The sequence below is a fragment of the Mauremys reevesii genome, linkage group 6, assembly GCF_016161935.1.
Source record: "Mauremys reevesii isolate NIE-2019 linkage group 6, ASM1616193v1, whole genome shotgun sequence".
Classification (NCBI taxonomy): Eukaryota; Metazoa; Chordata; order Testudines; family Geoemydidae; genus Mauremys; species Mauremys reevesii.
This window is the reverse complement of record NC_052628.1, coordinates 100,883,037-100,905,361: the sequence shown is the minus strand read 5'-3', so window position 1 is coordinate 100,905,361 and position 22,325 is coordinate 100,883,037. Positions and strand designations below refer to the sequence as shown.

General features: G+C 43.7%; 1 protein-coding gene across 6 annotated transcripts in view; it reads right to left on the bottom strand.

Annotated features, from left to right (window-relative positions):
• Nucleotides 1-22,325, bottom strand: part of BNC2 (basonuclin 2) — a 431,062-nt gene that overhangs the window by 117,273 nt on the left and 291,464 nt on the right. For all 6 annotated transcript variants that reach the window (XM_039544170.1, XM_039544169.1, XM_039544168.1 and 3 more), the window contains one exon: nt 12,966-13,068. In XM_039544170.1, the coding sequence (XP_039400104.1) occupies nt 12,966-13,068 (103 nt within the window). The remainder of the gene's footprint in view (nt 1-12,965; nt 13,069-22,325) is intronic.

Here is a 22,325-nt window from a genome sequence, read left to right as displayed (position 1 = left end):
TGAAATCTCCCCATCCACCCTTCAGTTCAAACAGTGAGAGAACATGGACATTTAGGGTGGAGAGATGACATCCTGATACAGTGCAAACAAAGTATGAGGCATGAAATGGCATCCTTTGGCTATCTTCATTTCACCCCGTTCTCATTGCTGTCCCAATTTAATCTACTTTTAGGAGACATTCACTCAGTCACGGTAGATTTTAAAACATTGTGGAGGGAGAGCGAGGACAGCATTTTCTGGTCTGGGAGGAAGAGCAACTTTTCCTTTGGATTTTTACAGTATTTAAGAACTAGTAATGGAAGCCATTTGCCAAATTCATTTAGTCTCTGACAGAGGGACACATATGTGATCTCTTAATTTACAGCTTGCATGTACAGATGTTCACACTTAATTAAAGGTTTCTTAATAGCTTTTTAAAAATAAAAGTGTGTTCATCATGGGTGTTTTATACATACCCAAACAATACAGCTAAGCTGACAAATGCCTCTTCATGCCTCACCATGCCTCTTGAATGACCAAAAAAAAAAAGAAAAAGAAAAAAAAGAAAAAAGCAGACTGCATTTCAGTTGCATGTACACAGAATAAATGTTATTTAAAAAGTCTGAATGAAATCTTTCATTAATTTCTCTCTCTATGATCTGATTCCAAGTTGAAAAATTTAGATTGCTACTAGGTTTATGTAGCCGAAAGCAGAACCACCGTTTGTTCACAGACGTTGCTTTGCTGTCTGCTATTTTTTTTTATCCCTTTGCAAAACTTTGAACCCCATCCAGCTTTGACACACTGCCTCTTCAGTTAATAACTATCAAGTTTCCCCTTGTCTCCTGTCTACTTTTCTTTGAGGCAATTGCGCACTCAGCACCCCGAGATAATAACACACATCTATAAGATAAAAGCAATGGCATTAATGTAATTGTCTGCCTTTCTCTCTTTAGCCTAATCTTTTTTTCCCTTCAGTTTTGACTGCCTGTGTGACACCTGTTTTTGTCTCCTCTGATCCTACGACAGGTTTTCCGCTGACAAGGTTTTTGCCTGACAGAGATTCTGCCAGACAAGAACATAATAAAATATGAAGAACTGCTTGTCAGAGTTTCTGCCAATGCTCACATGAAATAGGGGAAAAAAATCCTGACTTTTTTTTTTTTTTAAGGGGCCCTGTGATGGTCGCTTTTGGCCTGTCAGGAAAACGGCCTCCCAGGCCAATTCCTGCAAGCCAAACAGGTGTTTTCTTTTATGTTTATATATATATATGTTTTTTCACCAATAGTGGAAGAAAAAGTTTTCCCTAAATTATTGCCTGTGATATGAAGGTTAGAAGCAACTTTGACTGTTTGGAGATAGTCGATGAGAGGGGATATTTTTTAAACTCAGTAGTGAACCTTAAAAGAAAATTAAATTAAAAAAATTCAGTTCTTTTTTTCTTGTTGATGTCTGGTATGATCAAAGGGACTTAACTGCTATGAGAGATAGGGGAGCCTCGGTCTCTGTTCCCAGAATAAAATACAGACTATTAAACATTCTCAGGGTGAGCATGCTGTCTAAGTGAAAAACCAGGACACCTGTCACTGAGGGCAGGGGACGGTCAGGGAGGTTTGCATGGGGGTGGAGGGGTAAAGAGAGAGAGGAGTGAAGCAGGGAGAGAGACAAGAGAACTCAGTGCTCTCTTTCCTCCTCCTCTTCAAAAGCAAATCCCTCTTACTCTTTCCCTGCCACCATATGGATTTGAGATTCTATGTGGAGGAAGACTGAAGCAAAGAGGGAGATCTCCTTGGAGTGCCATGTGTGGGCAGGGATGAGCAGGTGTCAACATGTGGCAGGCCCGATCAGGATGGTCCTCGTGGAATGTATGCATTCAGCCAGCAGCCTAGTTGGCTGATGTGCCTTTCAAGTGGCCAGAGTCTGCAGGTTACAAAAGCAGGACAGCACAGGTTTTTTTGTTTGTTTGTTTTTTCAACTGATAGGGACAGACCAGGAGAATAGGGACAGAGTTATACTAATGCATTAAGATAACGGTCTTACCTGGCAGGGATGGCCACTTCTGACCAGCACATGGGCCTACATTTTTAAAAAATTATTGTTGAGGATTACAGTTTGTAACAGAAGTTACCCATTTCATGCACCTAGGTTCTTTTGACTACCCATTCATCTTCCAGCTTTCCTCCCTCTGCCTACTCGCCAAACATCTGTGCCTCCTCCATACCCATCCTGAAGCATCCCCCCATCTACACTACAATGGGATTGGGCCCAGCTGTATTTGTGTTGGAAATGATTTGTGTTGGATGATTTATTATATATTCTTGCATGTAAGCAAGTTTGGGAATCCTGGATTAAGAGACTGAATTTGGAGATTCCCAAACTTCATTGTGCCACATTACATAATTTGTCTGGGAGATGCTAATCTTTAAATTAGCCTTAACATTGTAATGAAATATATATCACCTATAAAAAATCCACCCACTTCGGTGGAGTGGAAAAGTATCATTTTGTAAGGCTGCCTTAAGAAGGCAAGAAGGACTTTGTTCTGTAAATTAAGACCATAGTGGAGTTTAAGGCTGATAATCCCCAAATCACTATTGGCTGCATGAGCCTGAGATGGCCAGTGGGCTGCCAGCAATCACCAGCTGGTACAAGTGACGTTCTGCTTCAATCACAAAACAAGGAGCTGAAGTTAACCAATGTAACCGTGCAATTGTACACTTAACTAGGTAACTATACCTAAGGCCCAATTCTGCCAAGTGCCTCCTGAGAGCTGTTGGGCACCCTCAAATTCCCACAGAGACCCTTCTGCCCTGATATCAGTGGTAGCTCAAGATGTTCAGCCCTTGTAATATCAGGCCATGTACAGGGCCGGCTCCAGGGTTTTTCTGCCCCTTCCCCTTGGCCACCCCAAGCACCTGCTTGCTGTGCTGGTGCCTGGAGCTGGCCCTGGCCATGTGACTAGTATTACCCTTTTTAACATCACTCTTTCCCACCCCCCACAACTAAAAAAGACACTTGTGGGTGATTGCCATAAAGTTCATGTACTGTGACCATTTCACACAGCTCCAGTTTAAATACACTTCGGCAAATTTGACTGAAATCAATTAGAATGTAATTAGAGAAGTCTTTCAGGGGTTTAAGTGTATGCTTTCCAGAATACATTGTCTGTTTCTGAAATCTGGATGGGAATGGGATAAAAAACTGGCGGGGGGTCTGCTAAATTAATCTGGAGCAAATTTCCTCATAACGGGATAGCTTGAGTCAAAGTTCTTCCTACTAAGTAAAGGTAACACAATGTTTTTCCCATCCAGTGATTGTCACATGCACAATATAGAAAGCAGAGGTAAAGTTACTCAAGGCCTCATCGTTACATTATAACATCTGAAAGCAATATGCAATTTTTATTCTCGCCATCAAATCCTTCTCCCTGTTTTAAATTTGCGCTGAATGGAGTGGTTGAGTTTGGTTTTTTTGTGTGTGTGTTCTGCTTAACCTGGTGAACTCTAGTTAATTAAGATGTTCCTATAAACAATTAAGCTTCTTTTAGGATCGTTAGCAAGATATAAAATTTATGATGTAATAAACTGGTAAAGGGACTAGCACATCTCAGCCCTTCATGTGCAGCAGGATCAGTGTTATGGGTTTCATTCATTTAAAATTCAGGCAACCGTGACCGCTTGTTACGAAGGTGCCCAAATTAACAGCCACAGCTCAGCTGAGACTCCTGCTCTGACGTTCCACAGTACTGGTCCTATGAAGCTCAAAATCCAGCAGACAGTCCCAACCAATCTGTTGCTCCTGTTCATTCAGAGACTCAAGCCACATCTTCCTCAATGGTCATATAGTTAACCCCTACTTCACTGAGCATGCTCGAGGATGCCACAGGCTTTCACTCAAAGAAGAAACAAAACTGGGAGCTGCTACTGTCCCTTAACAGAGGAATTTCCATGAAAGCAAAATTATCCTTTATTATGCTTCATTAACAAAATTAAATTACTAATATTTTTGCATTGTCCCCATATTTTTAAAGCCCCCCAGGAGTTGGTAAGTTCAAATAGAAAAATTTTCTCCTTACCAGGAGTGCTGCAACAAGTAGTATAGTCGGGGAGCGGAGAGCCATTGAACCAAACTCTAAAACCGGTATATGATGGAAACCACTTCAAGCCAGCACCCTTAGTTACAGCTCCCATGCCCCTTACTGGCTTCTCTTCTCTACAAGGGAAGGACCAACTGTTGAAGACTTTCTTAACTCTCATCACTGGAGGAAAATCTATGTGGGCTTGTTTATCTCAAGATGGAGGCTAGTTTGTAAATGTAACTTTAATAATATAATTTAACAAATGGGCAAGTAATTATAATGTCTTGCATTTCCACAAGAACTTCCATCTAAACATCTCAAAATGCTTTACAGTTAGTTGAGACTCCACAGCTGTGAAAGTGGGCATTATACCTATTTTGCAGACAGGGACTCCAAGCCACCGGGAAATGAAAATGGCTTAATCAGGATCACACAATGCATCAGTAGCAGAATTGAAAATGAAAGCTATGGGCCAAATGCTACTCTAACATTACACTTGGGGGGTTGGGGTGAGGAGGAGTAGAGAATTTGGTGCTGGACTTCTGAGTCTCTGTCCCTTGCATTCACTGAAACATCCCACAGTGATACTCCAGTATTGGAAGCAGGTGATTCTTGCCCATAATTTGTGAGGACTCTGTATGATCCATTTGTATTTACACTGAGTTGAAATATTTACAAGCACACAAAACCAGAGGAAAAAGGCTAATACATTGTGTGGTTTCCTTACATGGATACTTTCCTTTAAAGCACAACAACTGTAAGCTGATGAGCAAGGAAATAAACTGAACAAATACATGGTCCTCCCAGGTCAAACTGAGAAGGGACCACTGATTTTAGGCAAAAACAATTAGAACAAAAATAAAATGATAGATTAGAGAGACTTTGCCCAGGGAGGTCCAGGAACCTGGCTGTCTGCTGGGAACCTCAGCAGCAGTTAAATCCAGTCTAGAGCTAGATTAACATTACTTTTATTTTAAAGTCACTTTAACAGCCGTGAAGACTTAGTTTTTGGTCTTTATAACCAGATGGAGAAGTAACTAAGAGCTAAAGAAATTCCTTTACAAAGATGCTTGTGGAAAAGTCCTATATAATTGAAGAGGGAACCAATAGGTTTCTATAGCCACTTGATATGAATTTACTCTGAAAACCTATACAATGTAATTGAAAATGGGTTTTTTACGATCATCCTATAGTATTCTACAGCAAGATTATGAGTCTCTATTAAATTCTACAAGATGGTTAAAAAATATAGAAAGATTTTTCTATTCAAATCTACCTACAGTTTGCGCACACACACACCTCTCCCCTCCTCCCGAATTGCAATCCATGCCAATTTCTAGCCAGAGGCTTATACCTGTGACCTCCTTTGGTTTTGGGCCAGAGATGACCTCTGGCTTTGCAAATGTAATGCTCCAGATTTCTGTCACTCAACAGCTTTGGACTGAGATAAATGTGATAACACAGAAAGGTTTTTAATTTAACATAGCTCCCCAATGCAGCTCGTGTTAAAAGTCCTAAACCTCCCCATTAAACCACATCCTCATAGAGACTTGGACAGAGAGTCTGCTTAGGGAGACATGAAATTTCTAAAATTTTCAGTAGCTGATAGGACAATAACATCTCTCTCCCCCCTCCTTTTCCCTTTCTCTCTCTCTCTCCCCACCATTCCCTTACCTGACAACTTTACAAATTACCATATAGAAATGGCTGCTCAGCCATTCGGAATGAACAAGAAGTCATAGTCATGTCATGCATGTGAACTTACGAGAGAGCACTCTGTTGCTTGGTGGGGGTCACTGTTTTGATTGTTGGTCTCATTTACAGCAAGTTAGTGTGTGCATAATACAAAAACTTGACAGCGGAAAACTATTTCTCCGGCAAGATTAAAGTGTAACCCACATAGGTTACACTAGGTATAGACTAGGTATTAATACTCGCTGGATGGCACCTTTTCAACCAAAAGGAATAATGGCTTTGCACCATGTGCTGCAAACTCCAGTCAATTTCTGTTTCATTAAATCCACCAAGGAATTTGAGCTCAGATTTATTAGAGAAAAGGCCTGGCCAGCGCCCAGCTTAGAGAAGAGGTCATGTGAAGTTCAGAGGACAGGTATAGCTCAGAGAGACCCCAGAGCAGAGTGTCTAGAATAAAAGGCCCTGCCCCAAGCTGCTCTGCTCAGCATACACCAAGAAAAAGACCTGGCACAGTTTATTAGAGAGCTAAGGGCCAATTTATTGATCTGAGAAAAAGTTCACTTTTGCACAGGGAAACAAACAAAAAAAATATTCACAGGATACTTAATTGCCCTCAACAGCTCGATTCCAAAACCAGTATGAAATTCAACTAGGTCAAGAATATTAATAGTTGCACAATATATCAAGAACAGGTCTGTATCTGACATCTAACTGAGTTTAGATTGGTGACCAATTTATGGGTAATACAGGAAACTATTTTTGATTATATGACCATTTTTCAGCCAGTGACACAGTGAATTCAAAGGTTTAATAAACATACAGTAAAACTGACAATAGTGAAGTCTGATACAGTGGAACTCCATTTGTAGTGAAACAGAATGAAAGTCCTGACTAGTTTCAGCACATTGCGATATGCAAAACATGTTACTTCTTATTGTGAAATTGTTCTGTGAAAAAATAAAAAAATCATTTCAAGAGGGTAACACTATACTTCCACTGATACTGTATCAGGTCAGTAATTCAGTTGGACTAGACACCACAACTGTGGTGGTTTGAGCATTGGCCTGCTAAACCCAGGATTGAGAGTTCAATGCTTGAGGGGGCCACTTAGGGATCTGGGGCAAAAATCAGTACTTGGTTCTGCTAGTGAAGGCAGGGGGCTGGACTCAATGACCTTTCGGGGTCCCTTCCAGTTCTATGAGATAGGTATATCTCAAATCTGGTGGCATGACAGTTCATATTCTTTTATCAATGACAGATCAAGTGTACAAAATGCTGAGTCGATGTAATCACCGGGATTTTATTACTGCCTAGAATAATTCTCCTCTCTCACTGGTCGAAAATAAGATTTACTTATTTATGTTTTCCTGGGGCGGGGGGGGGGGGGAAGAGACATGCATGTAAAATACCATTATCATCATGGTTAAGGTTGAACAAGTGGATTTTTGTACCTAATCCGGTATAGTTTTAAGGCTATTTTATTAGTGTTTGTTACTTGTCACACAACCAAAATATTAGGAGAAGCAGCCACAGTGTCTACTCAAAGTATCTGATTTTTTTCTTTAAAAAATTACCAAATGGCCCTGGACTACACTAAATCAAAGTGCCCACACAATTTCACTGTTAATATTTTATTTATTTATTTTGTATCTTATGGGTCATATAAAATGATTTAAGATTTTTTTTTAACCCTTGTCTGTTTTACTGCTTTAGGCCTAGGAAATGGCTTATTCAATTTAAACGATTTATTTTTTTGTTTTAGAAAATAAATCTCCATCCAAACTGACAATACAAATGCCAAGTTTCAGCTGGAAGGGAATTAAAACAGCCCAGTTCTCTACATCCCCTTAAAAAAACCCAGCAAGCCACACAAGATACAACCAATTCCCTCTTAAGCATAGCCGTACTAGAGAAGGGGGCTATACTCTATGAAGTTTTTGGTTTGAGCCTTAAAAACGCTGATGGTAGGATTACCACTATAGTGAAAGGGTGTAGGGTCAAAACTCGATAAACTGAACTTTTGCCAACAGAAACATTTATCTTGCCACAAAAGAACCACTTTGATGAATCTGCTCTTATATTGACATCCTTCTTTGGCACTTCTGAATAGAAAAGAATTGAACTTGTAGGAAACCTTTCCTTTCAAGAAGCGCATAGCTCGTTTTAGGTGAGGAAAGAAAAACATGAGAAAGACAATGGAAACAGGAAAAAGAAACAGGCCAGCAGTTGCTATGTGAAATAATACCACTATGGCTGTGTGCCCTTTCCTTCTTGGCCCCAGAATTCCAGCATTTCAAATGGACAATTATTAGCATGCATTAACTCTGTGTGGATGAGTCAGGGAAAACATCAGACAATTGCAACTGAGGCCTATTTTTGACCTCTTCAGTTAATTATGATTCTGGTTAATCAAGCTTGGATATGCTTGGTACTTCTTATTGGAAACACATATTGTTTGATAATCCCATTTAATAAAACACTACTTCATCTATCAAGGATATGAGTGGAAATTCATTAAAGAAAACCAGAAGAAAACCCCCTAATTAATGCAATAGGAACTACCACTTGCATTCACTGTACATGTAAGTACAGTGTTTTGGGCTTAAAGGAAGTATTGAACAGTAAGATGATTCACCAATTTTAAAATCCAGGTGCAACAGTACAGTCTCCTTTTGAATGCCCCTCTCAAATTTTGGAAAGTAGCTAAAGTCAACAAGTCAAGCAGACTCATCACACAGTCTTCAAGAACTAATTTATGAGCCTATGCTTTGAGTGTGCATATGCAATATACATCTGACTAGCCTTATACTGCCATAAAATGTAAATACTCTGGCTGCATCTACTTTAAAGGAGCTAAGAGAAAATAAAATGATTTTCTTCAGGTTGCATTTGTAAAATATACACTTTTGTTAATATCTAGCTGAACTCAACTTTTCTATTTGAAAGCACTACAGCATAGGAGCAAGTGGTGTGCCCAGTGCTTTTAGCATTCATCTTTCACCTTAGAACCTTGGCCATTTCTGTTATACGTATTGGAGTTGCCTCAGACTATCTTCTAATATTCCAATTTTCAACCCATCCACTTCACAGAAAACTACCAACCAGAAAAATCAAGCCACACTGTTATGTGGAGTTCTGGTTAAAAGAAAAAGAAAAAAAAAACCTTGGCCTACTATAGTCCAAAATAAAGTCCATGCAGCAGGCCATATGATTACAAATATTCAACATGGAGATGTAATTTGTCTGGCCATTGGAAATAAGCCAGATAAGTTGTCTTCCCTCCCCTTTGAACAGCAGATCATTGTGTGCTGACCCTGCACAAAGCCGGATGGCTACCTGAATTACAAAGACACTGAGATGGCTGAAAGCCCTAAGAATCTGAACGGATCTGGTTATACTGCAAGAGCATGTATCTTGTCTGAAATTTTGGGGAACAGAAAGAAGCTGTGCCCAATTAGGAATCCAGTTCATAATTCATCTGCAAACCAACTACCTACTTGTTTGTTTTACCTTCAGTATTAGCAGTGGGCTTTATCCATTCATTACAGAGCAACACAGGAATGGATTTGTACCTGCATACTGTGACGTTCTGTACCTCGAGACAACATCCTGCACCCTCATATTCATCCTTATAATATGATTGTGTGGTATGCAATGCAATGCAAAGTTTGTCATGTTGGGTGTCTTCGGAAGACTCATGATGCATTGAGCATTGTTCTTATAGTGATGTTATAGTAATTGTTGTTACAGTCATGTTATAGGCTATAATTTCATGTATATAGTTATGAGGCTGAAAATGTGTCCTCATGGCAAAAACTCCCCAAGAGCAGAGGGGCAGTTCACACCTCATCAGGGTATGTATGGGACAAACCCAATCCAGCCTCACAGGAACAAAGGACACTAGTCTAGGCAACAACAAAGGATCTGTTGGACTCTCGAGTCCCCCCCTTCCTTTGGTCAGTTTGAGACTGTGATGAGGTAACATTCACCTGAAGGGGGTGGGGGGCAAAGCCAAGAGGGAAGAAAGGACATGATAAAAGGGAGAAATGTTTGCTATGGTCTTCCTCTCTCTTCCACCTCCATCTACAGACATCACCACCAAGCGACTGAAGTGTTTATCAAAGGGGAGAGCCTGGCTGAAGGGCAACCAGCCAGCCTGTGGCGAGAAGCATCTGAGTTTATAAGGGCATTGAAAGTGTTAAGATCAGCTTAGAATGCATTTTGCTTTTATTTCATTTGACCAAATCCGACTTCTTGTGCTTTGACTTATAATCACTTAAAAATCTATTTTTGTAGTTAATAAATCTGTTTGTTTATTCTACCTGAAGCAGTGTGTTTGGTTTGAAGCATGTCAGAAACTCCCCTTGGGATAACAAGGCCGGTACAGATCTATTTCTTTGTTTAATTGATGAACTCATATAAGCTTGCAGTGTCCAGCGGGCATAACTGGACACTGCAAGATGGAGGTTCCTAGGGCTATGTCTGGGACCAGAGATATTGGCTAGTGTCATTCAGTTGCACAAGACAAGGAGTAGCTTACATGCTAGAGGCTGTGCATGAACAGCCCAGGAGTGGGGGTTCTCACAGCAGAGCCGGGTAAGGCTGGCTCCCAGAGTCAAGTATTCAGGGGCGGCTCCAGGCCCCAGCATGCCAAGCGCGTGCTTGGGGCGGCATGCCGCAGGGGGCGCTCTGCCGGTCACCGGTCGGGCGGCAGGCGGCTCCGGTGGACCTCCCGCAGGCGTGCCTGCGGAGAGTCCGCTGGTCCCGTGGCTCCGGTGGATCAGCGGACTGCGGGACCAGCGGACCCTCCGCAGGCACGCCTGCGGGAGGTCTACCAGAGCCGCCTGCTGCCCTCCTGGCGACCGGCAGAGCGCCCCCCGCGGCATGCCGCCCTGCTTGGGGCGGCGAAATGTCTAGAGCTGCCCTTGCAAGTATTGGAGTGATCTAGCAGATCACCGGTCCAGATAACACCAGAGGGGAACGTCACACATACTCTTTTCCCTTCCAGGAATGGGCACACGTTAAAAGCCCCTGGAACTGCTTGCTTTTCAGTTTTGTTAAGCATTCAGACATGCTTACTTTCAGCACACACACATTTATGCATTACACAGATATGCATAAAATACATAGAAACCAAGGACATTTTAGGAGAAAGGTACTGATCTTCTCCTTCAGATCTTACTGAAATAAAACAGAATTTATAGAACACAACCCACTGGATGCTTGGAAAAAGTGAGAATGGCGAGTATGCTTGCTTTGGGTCTAATAGTCTGAACTGTATGAAGGAAACTCAAAAGGTAAATTTCTTCGGCAAAGATAGCCATCTCTCTCTTTTCTCCTGATGTTCGTGAAATCATTTCAGAAGAAAATGTCTCTCTCTTATTTGTCTTCTAATTGTGTTTACTGAAACTATATTGGACATGATCAAGATACATATAGTTTGTGACTGACTTCTTAAAAAAAAAAATCCAACCCCAAGCATTTAGTGTATATTTATAAAATGTATTTAGATCAGAGGGGGGCCCGAGGGGGGGGGGGGGGGGGGGGAGGGCCCGGCCCCCCCCCCGGCCAAAGTGCGGCCCGCGCCCCCCGAAGACCGGCCGCCGCCGCCGCGCCGCGCCCCGCCCCGGCGGCGGCGCCGCCGGGCCGGCCCGGCGGCGGCGCGGCGGGGCGGCGCGGGGGCGCGGGGGGCCGGGCGGGCCCGCAGCGGGCCCCCGCCCGGGCGGGGCCCCCGGCCGCGGGGGCGGCGGCTTCCGGCCCCCCCCCGGCCCCCCCCCCCCCCGCCCCCCCCCCCCGCCCCCCCCCCGCCCCCCCCCCCCGCGCCCGCGCCCGCCCCCGCCCCCGCACCCCGGCCCCCCCCCCCCCCCCCCCCCCCCCCCCCCCCCCCCCCCCCCCCCGGCCCCGCCCCCCCCCCCCCCCGCCCCCCCCCCGCCCGCGCCCGCCCTCGCCTCGGCCCCGGGCGCCCGCGGCCTGGCCTCCGCCCCGCCGCCCCGAGAGGAGCCGGTGAGGTGAGGGGGGCCACGCGGAGGCCGCTGCCCGCCCCCGCCCCCCCCGCTCCCGGCGCTCGGGGGGGGGGGGCTCGCTCGCTCGGCCTTGATGCGCCGCGGGCTGGAGAGGGGGGAGAGGCGGAGCCTCCGCTCTTCTCTGGGGGGGACCCTCGGAGCCGGGCGGGGGGCAGTGCCCCCTTGCCCCCTCTGGGCGGCCCTGATTTAGATGCAAACCAAATACATAAGCCCAATTAGTCTCCAGCCCTCCTTTACCCACTTTAACATAGCAGCTGAATTTGTCTTCCCTAAGCCATATTATGAGGGTGAACTACCATCAAGGCTTTCATTCAGCCAAGGAGGATATACCAGCTTCATTCTGACATCCTGTCTCCAAAAAGCTGACAGTGATATGTTTGAGTTTCCATGGGAATTCAGTGACTCTTTGGGTACTGCATCTGGGCAATGTGAACTTCACAGTGCAACCATACTACAAACATTTTGCCTTCCTGCTAAGAGCTGTGAGCATAGCATTACTGCTTGGAAACTAGAATATGTTCTCTGAGCTATACACAGTGCTTAATTAGTGCCAGGGCTGAGCCCCGGCACCTCTAGGCTTGGCAGTTCATAGCCCCAGCACCTCTGGGCTTGCTGCACCAGATATGAACGTAAAAAAATTGCTTGAGCCCTGGCACTCCTTTCATTACAAATGAAGCACTAGCTATACATATAACGTTAACAAACTCACTGCATCCACTGACACTTGAAGCCACTGCTGGCCAGGGCTGCCCAGAGGGGGGGGGGGGCAAGTGGGGCAATTTGCCCCGGGTCCCACAGGGGCCCCCACAAGAGTTTTTCGGGGGCCCCGGAGTGGGGTCCTTCACTTGCTCTGGGGGCCCCGGAAAACTCTCGCGGGGCCTGGGTCCCTGGAGCTTCCTCCGCTCTGGGTCTTCGGCCGCGGGGGTCCTTCTGCACCGGGGCAGAAGGACCCCCCGCCTCCAAATTACCGCCAAAGCGGGACCCACTGCCACCAAAGACCCCAGGCCCCCTGAATTCTCTGGGCGGCCCTGCTACTGGCATAACTGACCCTCTCTTTTCAAATGTAGAGACTGCTTTAAAAAAAGCACACACCCATGTGTGCACGGACAGATATAGCTATTATCACTATATCTAATGAGACAGTGAGAGATGGACAAAACAGAGAGGATAAAAGAACAGATATTTCTTACCATGTGCCACCCAGCCATGTTTACAATGATCACAGGTTCTCAGGTTAATCTTCCCTGGCTGGAAACATTCACATGTGCAATTTACCAGTGTACAGCGGATGGCCTGGGAAAAGAAACAAATGCACATAAATATCTTACCAGATATTTGTTCTTTAAATATTTGCCCATATGGTGACTGGGGTTTTTGAACATAAAAAAAAAAAAGGAAAAGAAATTCTAAAATGCAAAGCAATGTTAATTCTTTTATGTAGGGTTTATTTTTCCCTAAAATGCATCTATCAATATCCCTGACCAATTATAAAAAAAGTCCATTAAATAATAATGTATTCTACCATTCCATAGCCTGAATTAATTCTTAAATTCTTTAAAAGAATACAGACCAAGAACTCCATTTTTTTTTCCAATCAAGTGCCTAAAGGAAAATGTGATTATAGTTATGTCTTCACATAGCACTATGTCATACTGGTTATAATCAAGAGTGAAAATACACAAAAATATACACAACGGCAGAGCAAAGATCTCTTTTTTCCTACACCGTCCAAGCGTTGTTTTCATGTTTCCCTGTGGGGATTCACACAAGACCTAATTCAGTTAAGTATCAGAAGGAAGCCACTGGTTTGGGAACTGGTGTTCCCAAAGCAGCAGTAAAATGAGAGAGGCACAGATAGGACTGGCTCATGAGATACAGAGCAACTTTCCTTTGCATCCATAATTTCTCTCCGATCTCCACACATAACCCTTTACCTTTTAGTCCCATATAGTTATTAAAATATAAATGTTTTCCAAAAAGCATCAAAGAGTCCTGTGGCACCTTACAGACTAACAGACGTATTGGAGCATAAGCTTTTGTGGTCCAATATGTCTGTTAATCTATAAAGTGTCACAGGACTCTTTGTCGCTTTGTACAGATCCAGACTAACACGGCTCCCCCTCTGATACTTGACACAAACGTTTTCCACTTTTTCTTAAAAGGAAATCTACTAAAAACAGAGACTGAATATTGAGATTTAAAATCTGGACAATGAATACATCTAGCTAAACCCATTCTTAAAACTAAAGTACTTTAAAAAGCTAAGCAAGTTTACTTTAGGAGGTTGGGGGGGGAGAGCGTCCACAGAAAGTCAGCATAAATGTGGTGAGACTTGTGTTTCTAAACAGTGCTAAAGATGACCTGTGCTCTTCAAACTGCTACCAATAAATTTATGGCTTGCATTGAGGTGTAATTTGCATGGAGGTTTGTGAGACAGAGGGGACTTAGTCTGATCATTCACAGATTAACAATCTACTGCAACTATCAGTACTTCCAGGAAAAGATCTCTCTACTGATTTAGATGCAATCAATGACTACTTGGGGGTTCAGTGGGGGAAGGGAGTTTGGTACCTATGACTGCAGATACATGGGAGCTTTATGAATGCTGTTGCCTTACAAACCTGTCCTAGACTCTTCCACTTAAAAATCTGCAATACCTGTAAGTAACAGAAATGCTCTTCCCTGTACTGAAAGCATCAGATTTGTAAGGAAAACAACATTAAACATTAGCATGGGCAAGCTAAACTCTTTGTCAGCTGACAATAAAAAGAGTTCAAGCTATTTTAAACATTTTATTTATTTATTTGCATCAGACACAGCAACTTCAAGCCATTTGTGGTTTACTGACTCATTCAATCTGTATTTCTCTGATGCAGGAGTCCTTCGTCCCTCCCATCTAGTCTGCTCTTTTACTACCTTTGATTCTCAAAAGCCCTGGTGGAATAAAATATCCAGATATTTCAGGGACTTATTCCCAAAGTCAACTGCCTTTACTCATTAGCTAGGTTGTAAAACATTGCTCTATGTATCACTGATTAAAATCATTAGTAATATGAGATATAAGGGCACAAAAGAACTGCTGACTATGCAGAATAATATATGTGTTTGTGGGTTACAAGGAAAAAAATTCTACTGAAAGGTCCCGTTTCATGTTCAATAGTTTATTGACTCAGTAATATATCAGGCCTCCCCTGGTCAGTAATGGTGTCTTTCTCTAATATGTTCATTAATTAATGAACTCCGTAATTAATTGTACTGCAAAGAGAATGAAGGTATTACAAAATGGAACAGTATTCCTGTTATACTGTAAGAGATTTTTTTCCTTATAAACAAATGCCTTATTTCACTTATTTTTAAAAACGTTTTTTACACCAATCTGTTGTAGAGTTGTTGCATTTCATGTTACTGCTACGCGCATGCACACGTGCACACACCATCTGAAATAATGTCATCTGCTAGAGCAGTTTTATTAAAAGTTGACTAGAATTTCCATTATGTTTTCCCTACCTATGTTCCCTCCCTCCCCGCAAGATCTGTAGGTTGCCTGTAAAATTTGGAATCAGGCTGAAACTTGAAATACAAGTACGTCTCAGCCCAAGAATGACTTTTCTCTCACCCCTTTGAAAATGTTCCACTTAACCATTTTAAAATGATGAGCTGAAAAAAATGTTTACCAGCTTAGAGTTTCTTTTCTTCCCCTGTGACTAAAAAAATAGCTTCAATCGTGTTGAGGTATTACTGTACTTAATTGACTGTGTGTTTCCTATGTTAAGGATTTATAACAGCAAAATGACATAATATTTGAAAATTCACGTAAACTTTCCAAAAACATAAAAATGTCTCTTTTTAAAATAGCTAAATCAGAAAACCTTACAGTGGTAAGTACTTTTTTATTAAGGTATGTAATCAGACCCAGATATTTAGCCCAGCCTTAACTAGGCCTCTCTTTTTGCTCCACAGGAATCTTGATACTTTAGGCCATATTCTGGCTTCAGAGATGCAGGTACACGACTATAAATTTTAATGTGAACCATGTGGCATTTCTGAAAGATAAAGATGATGGCCTGGTGGTCAGGATGTTAATTTTGGGGCCTGGGAGTCTGGTCGGCGGCACAGTGGGGCTAACTTGCCATGGCTCTGTGTGGCTCCTGGAACCAGTGGCATGTCCCCCTTCTGGCTCCTACGCATAGGGGCAGCCAGGCAGCTCTGCACACTGTCCCCGCCCCAAGCACCAGTTATGCAGCTCCCATTGGCCAGGAACTGCAGCCAATGGGAGCTATGGGGGTGACGCCTGTGGACTGGGCACCATGCAGAGCCACCTGGCTCCGCCTCAGCGTAGGAGTCAGAGGGGGGACATGCCGCTGCTTCCTGGAGCTGCTTGAGGAAAGCACCACCTGGAGCCTGCACCCCAACCCCTTGCCCCTGATCCCCCTCCTGCACCCCAAACCCCTCATCCCCAGCCCCACCCCAGAGCCCACACCCTCAGCTGGAGCCCTCACTCCTCCCACACCCCAACTCAATGCCCCATCCCCCTCCTTACACCCCAAATCCCTCATCCCCAGCTCCATACCAGAGCCCACACCCCCCACACCCCTCTGCCCTATCCCAGAGCCCCCTCCCACACCCTGAACCCTTCATTTCTGGTCACACCCCGGAACCCATACCCTACCCCAGACCCAGTATCCCCTACCGCACCCCAACCTGCTGCCTCTGCCCACACCACCCTCCTATACCCCAAACCCCTCATCCCCAGCCCCATCCCAGAGTCTGCACCCCCAGCTGGAGCCCTCACACCCCCCACACTCCAAACCCTTGCCCCTGATCCCCCTCCTGCCTTCTGAACCCCTCAGCCCCAGCCCGGAGCCCCCTCCTGCACCCCAAATCCTTCATCCCTGGCCCCACCCCAAAGCCCTCACCTCCTCCCACATCCCCGTCCACTGCCTCAGCCCGGAGCCCCCTCCCACACCCTGAGTTCCTCATTTCTGGCCCCACCCTGGAGCCTGCACCCACAACCGGAACCCTCAGCCAGAGCCCTCCCACACCCCAACCCCCTGAGGTAAGCAGGTGAAAATGAGTGAGGGTAGGGAGAGCGAGCGACAGAGGAAGGGAGGATGGAGTGAGAGGAGGCGGGGCCTTGGAGGAGGAGGGGTGGGATAGGAGGCGGGGCAAGGGTGTTCAGTTTTGTGTGAGTAGGAAGTTGGCAACCCTACTCAGTGCCTAAATTCCCCATCTGCAAAGCGGGAGTAACAAGAACAGAGAGGTGTTGTGAGAATAAAAGAAACAAAAGGTTGTGAGGTGCTCAGATGCTATGGTAATAGAAGCCATATATAAACCTAAGGCTATGGTCTTTAGTAAACAACACTTTTTAAAAAAGACAGTTTTAAGATTTTTTTTTAACATTTCTTTAATTAATCCAAAGCTAATATGGTCCAGGATGCCATCTACCTCATGTCACTGAAGTGCCCAATACACAACTAATTTAACTGTGCTTTTTTTTTTTTAAATTGTGTTTGCTTTAAATGAGTCCCTATCAGTTACAATGAGTAACTATAGATTTGGAAAATGACCTAGAGAGCTGCATTTGGAAACTCTTCTTGAGATGCACACAGTCAGTCAATTGAGGGGACGGACTTAGAAGTAGCAAGGGGAAGAAGGGTTTGTGTTTAACCAATAGTGTGTTTGTAAGTGATGGTGCAGATTTGGCAAAACCATAGCAGGACATTTGTTAGTTCTTTATTTGCACATTGAAGGGGGGAGGGGAGATAGTGAAAGGGGCCTGATGTGATTCTGTAGCAGCTGAACACTGTATTCACTGTTGAGCCATCTGAGTTACAAAGCAGACACAAAAATGCAAGTGTACAACCATCCTGTCAGACATTTCAAAAGTTAACTACAATATGATTTCATTCTAACTGCCAATGCAAAGTATTGCTAAATAGCTTTTACAACTATGTAATATATTACTACATTATTTCAAAGAGAAATGCAAAACCTATTTCTCTGACTTAGCTTTCTCACAGTAATACCTCCAACAAGGAAATGAAAAGAAAAAGAGAGGAAGAAAAGAAAAGAAATCAAAGACCCAGCAGACTTGAAGAAAAACAGAGAAATACAGGATCTTTATATATGGATTGATACAAAATAGCACAACTCCTCCAAGGAAGATCGTAAAGTGTACTCAGCCTATAGCACTCAGGTTAAAAGACTCCTTAAGTATGCATTGAAATGACATTCTTCAGCAGCTCCAAAGGAGCTGTTATGTTCTACCACGTTGATGATCCACGGATAATGGTAGCGTCATACATTTTTATGCATCTTTTTCATAGAGGTCCTATCATAGTGCTTCTTGCATTTCCATTGAGATTCTAATGGTCTCCAAGGAACTTTTACAACAGCAATGAAAGAAACAATGATTCAATCGAAATCCATCCCAACATAATTTACATGACAGAGTCTTTCATCTTAAAAGCACTACTATTAAAATTTTAAAAAACAAAACATGCATATGCTAAAATATAATTCAAGTTTTTGTTTATCAACCCAGTGCCTAAAAAATACCTCCTTGCTGTTTCCTTTAGTTGTGCCTATAGGGTCTATGCAAGAATATGGGAACATTGCCTGGTATTCGATACAGCACATAGCTCTGGGCACAACGTTACAGATTTAATGAAAAGCCTTAAACCTGAACTCCTAGACTTGTGTGGGTTTCACTCAGACACCGGACACTGGTATACTATAGTTTTGGAGCATTTAATTATATTTAACAAGAATATATCATTCACATATTAATAGGAGCAGCCCATAACAGTAATGGGAAATCAATCTGTCTGGCTCTTTTGAAGAGCTTCCATAAGAGACCATGGCCAATAATGAAAGGGAAAGCTAGTTGCGGGGGGTTGGGCGGGGGGGGGGGGAGAGAGATGAAGAAGAATACTGACTTCTCTTTATCTTCTCCTTGGGATAAAATTGGATGTGCCATCAAAATTAGAGGTGGTCTGCAATGTTCTCAAGACTTTTGAGAAAGAGCTTATGCAATGGACGTTGAACCTCTGTGTCCTGCATTCTAGTTTCAGATTTGACAATTACTCCCTTTGCAACCAGGGCCGGCTCCAGACCCCAGCGCGCCAAGCGCGTGCTTGGGGCGGCATTTTGCCGGGAAGGCGGCAGGCGGCTCCGGTGGAAGGCGTGCCTGCGGATGCTCCACCGGAGCCGCGGGACCAGCGGACCCTCCGCAGGCACGTCTGTGGGAGGTCCACCGGAGCCGCGGGACCAGCGACCGCCAGCGCGCCCCCCGCGGCGTTCCGCCCTGCTTGGGGCGGCGAAATTCCTAGAGCCGCCCCTGTTTGCAACCTTTAGTAAAACACTTAGGGACAGCTTGCAAAACCCTTACTCATGCCAAGTAGAATCTTACTTCCTGAGTAGCCTCTTTGTAGCTTCAGAGTAAGATACCACTCAGAAAGCATAAGGGAAACAGAACCTTTCTGCTTCAGCTTTTTCCTTTGCAAAATAGGGACCACCACTGCCACCATGTAGGAATATGGCATAACTGAATATACAAATATGCCAAATTCTGCTTGCCTTATTGATGGTAAGTACCTCCATATATCTGTATAATGTATCTACAAAGCTTCTATCACCTGGTAGCTAAGCACTGAAATTGGTAGGCCTACTCATGTGAATAAAATGATTATGATTTGGGTCAATGTTTGTAAAAGGCTTTGAATAGGCTAAATTAAAATCAGTGAGACTGTACACTGGTCTATAGTCTGCACAGGCATTTCAGTTGGCAAGATTGAGGCCTATTATTATTACTAAGACTTCTGTTTTAGTGTGACCTGATGATAATTCATGATTTCTTGGTGAAACAGGAAAGACCCGTGTAACTTCACTGGCAGGATGAGTGAGCTTTTGATGGGGCTGAAAAGAAAGGAGAAGTGATTATGGAGTGTGAGGGGGTGTGTGTGTGTGTGTGTGTGTGTCGGGGGGGAGCTTGAATAAAAAACAGATTAATTTGGGATGTGATGTTGAAATATGGGATAAATATGATGCATTTCCACCCATTTGTCTTTAGCAATAATAATTTAGGCTACGTTTATGTCATGGACATGGAATTCACAGAATCCATGACATTCTCTGCTTCAGCCCCAGGGGCTGCAGAGCTCTGGAGCTGACAGCCAGTGGGGCCTGGCAGGGGTCCCATGACAGATGGCAGAAGTGACAAGTGACAGGACGCCCCCTGGAAAGTTCCAGCAACAAGTGACAGACTCCTGAGAAGACCCTCCTCAGTCCTCCAGTGATGGGCGACAGCCTCACAAGGGAGGAGGGGGATGCCTCAGGCAAGTGGCTGGGATGTGCCATTTTCTCTTTAGGAAATATGGTCACCCTGCAGCTTCCAGCCGTTGTGGGCGGAGGGGGAACCCCACAGCTCCCAGCCACCACGATGGTGGGGAAAACCATGGAACTGCAGCCGCAAAAGTCACAGACAGGTCACGGCTTCCATGAATTTTTGTTTATTGTCCATGACCTGCCCATGACTTTGACTAAAAATAACGATGACAAAATCTTAGCCTCAATAATAACTTTTAAAAGAGCACAATAAAAATGGTCTCTTCTCTCCATCGTGTAATAGGGTCCATGCCTTTGCCTTTTAAAATAATCCTCAATACCTTATTTTAAACAAATGTTTCATAAAAAAATAACGTGGTCATTCTGTAATGAATTTCACGGCGTTGTATTTTTCCTTTAAAAAATGTAAAGCAGTTGGTCTGGAGACACAGGAGCTTACAAGGAAATGAACAGAATTGGCTAGAGAGTAGAAATCACTTCCCACAAAAAAAATTTGTGTTATGAAATTTTTTGTCCTGAACCAATCAAAAATTTGAAATTTTTCATGGGAAGGGATTTCAAGATAATTCCAGTTAGGGAGAACAGAAACGGAAGCTTTTGACTTCTAAGCTGCTCACCTGGCTGGCTTTTGTCAATTTTATGGCAGGCAGAAAGTAAAACTGACAAGAGCCTTCCAACCCCATTCCTGGGAAGACAGACAGATGGGGTGCTCAGCGTTCTCCTTGGCTCCAGGGCCAAGAGATAGAGCGCCCAAATTCCCAGCTTCTCCACCTTTCCCCCAGCTCCAAGAGTCACAGAGGCAGAGAGCTGTGGGTCCCAAGTCTCTCGGACGAAGCTGGTCAGTACAAGGGCTGAGAGCTAGGGAGACATACAACTCAGCCTCAGTACCCTCCCCAAAAGCTTTTGTCAATTTCACTTTCTGTTACAGGGAGGGAGTGAAATAAACAACAGCTTTCCAGGCAGGCAGCTAGGGAGCCCTCATTTAGATTTTCCCATCAGTTTGATTTTCCCAACATACAATCAAAATTTTTCAACAAAACTGAAGTTTTCTTGTGGAAAATTTCAGTTTTGCAAAAAGGGTATTTTTGGTCAGAAAATCACTGCAACTAAATATTCTGACCAGCTTTAGTAATCACCCAATGTTATGAACAACAGGTTGACGACAAATGTAGAGATCTCTTCTCACACTGACACACGTGAACCACAATTTGAGGAGCTGCATCAAAGAGACTACACCAAATTCCTGTAAATTGCTTGTTATTTTCATATGGGCATGCTCCTTTACTGTGAAGTTTATACTTGTTATTTCTTATCTTCAAAATTAAGGAAAGTAATCTACTTACAGGACAGGCCTTTTTTCTTATTCAATGTATGAACTTAGCGCTTAAAGGTTTCAAATGGACAGCCATTGAGAATAAAATCCTTTACTCACAAAGCAGGCACGACGTGGGCAGTGAAAACTTTCCCTCCATGTCCCCACTGATTTTCACAACGCTGACTTGGAGGAGAGAGTAGTTTATTTTTTACGTCCTTAGCTTCTCAGCAGACTGCTAACAAAGGAGCAACTAACCAGTGCCAAATGTGATAACAGTTTGAAACAGGGATGCCTCTCCACTAAGACCTGGACTCAGACCACAAGCTCTTTTAACATAGACCCTGTACCTATGTCCCTATGACTTGGGCAAGGTTTGAGCTGAAGACCCAGTGGTAAAAGCCTCTGTATCACAATACCTGACTTTTTGCTGTGTTACTGTAATTTTATTTTATTTTGTATATAAAAATAGAGCACATTCTATGCTTACTTAGTAGGCCATTAGAACATCTATCAATTTTCCTCCCCATATTTCAGAGATTCTAAAAAAGATTTTTTTTAATTCCTTTCCCATTTATGTCTCATTAAAAAAAAATCAGTTTTGTTGTGTAAATGAAAAGAACCCACTGAAATCATATTAGTTTTAATAGCTGGCAAATCTAAAGGACAATACAGATTGTTTTAAATTAACACCAGAGCATTGTCATTTCTGGTCTCCTGGTTGGAAAATGCACAGGGAAACAATCATCTGCAAGTAGTACAGGCTGCCACTACCTGGGCTCATGTTTTCTTGTGTTTTACAGCCAACTACATGACACAAAAGGAAAGGACTGCTCTGAAACTTCTAGGCACAGGGCAAAATAAAACACATCAGGGTTTCATTCTGAGCTGG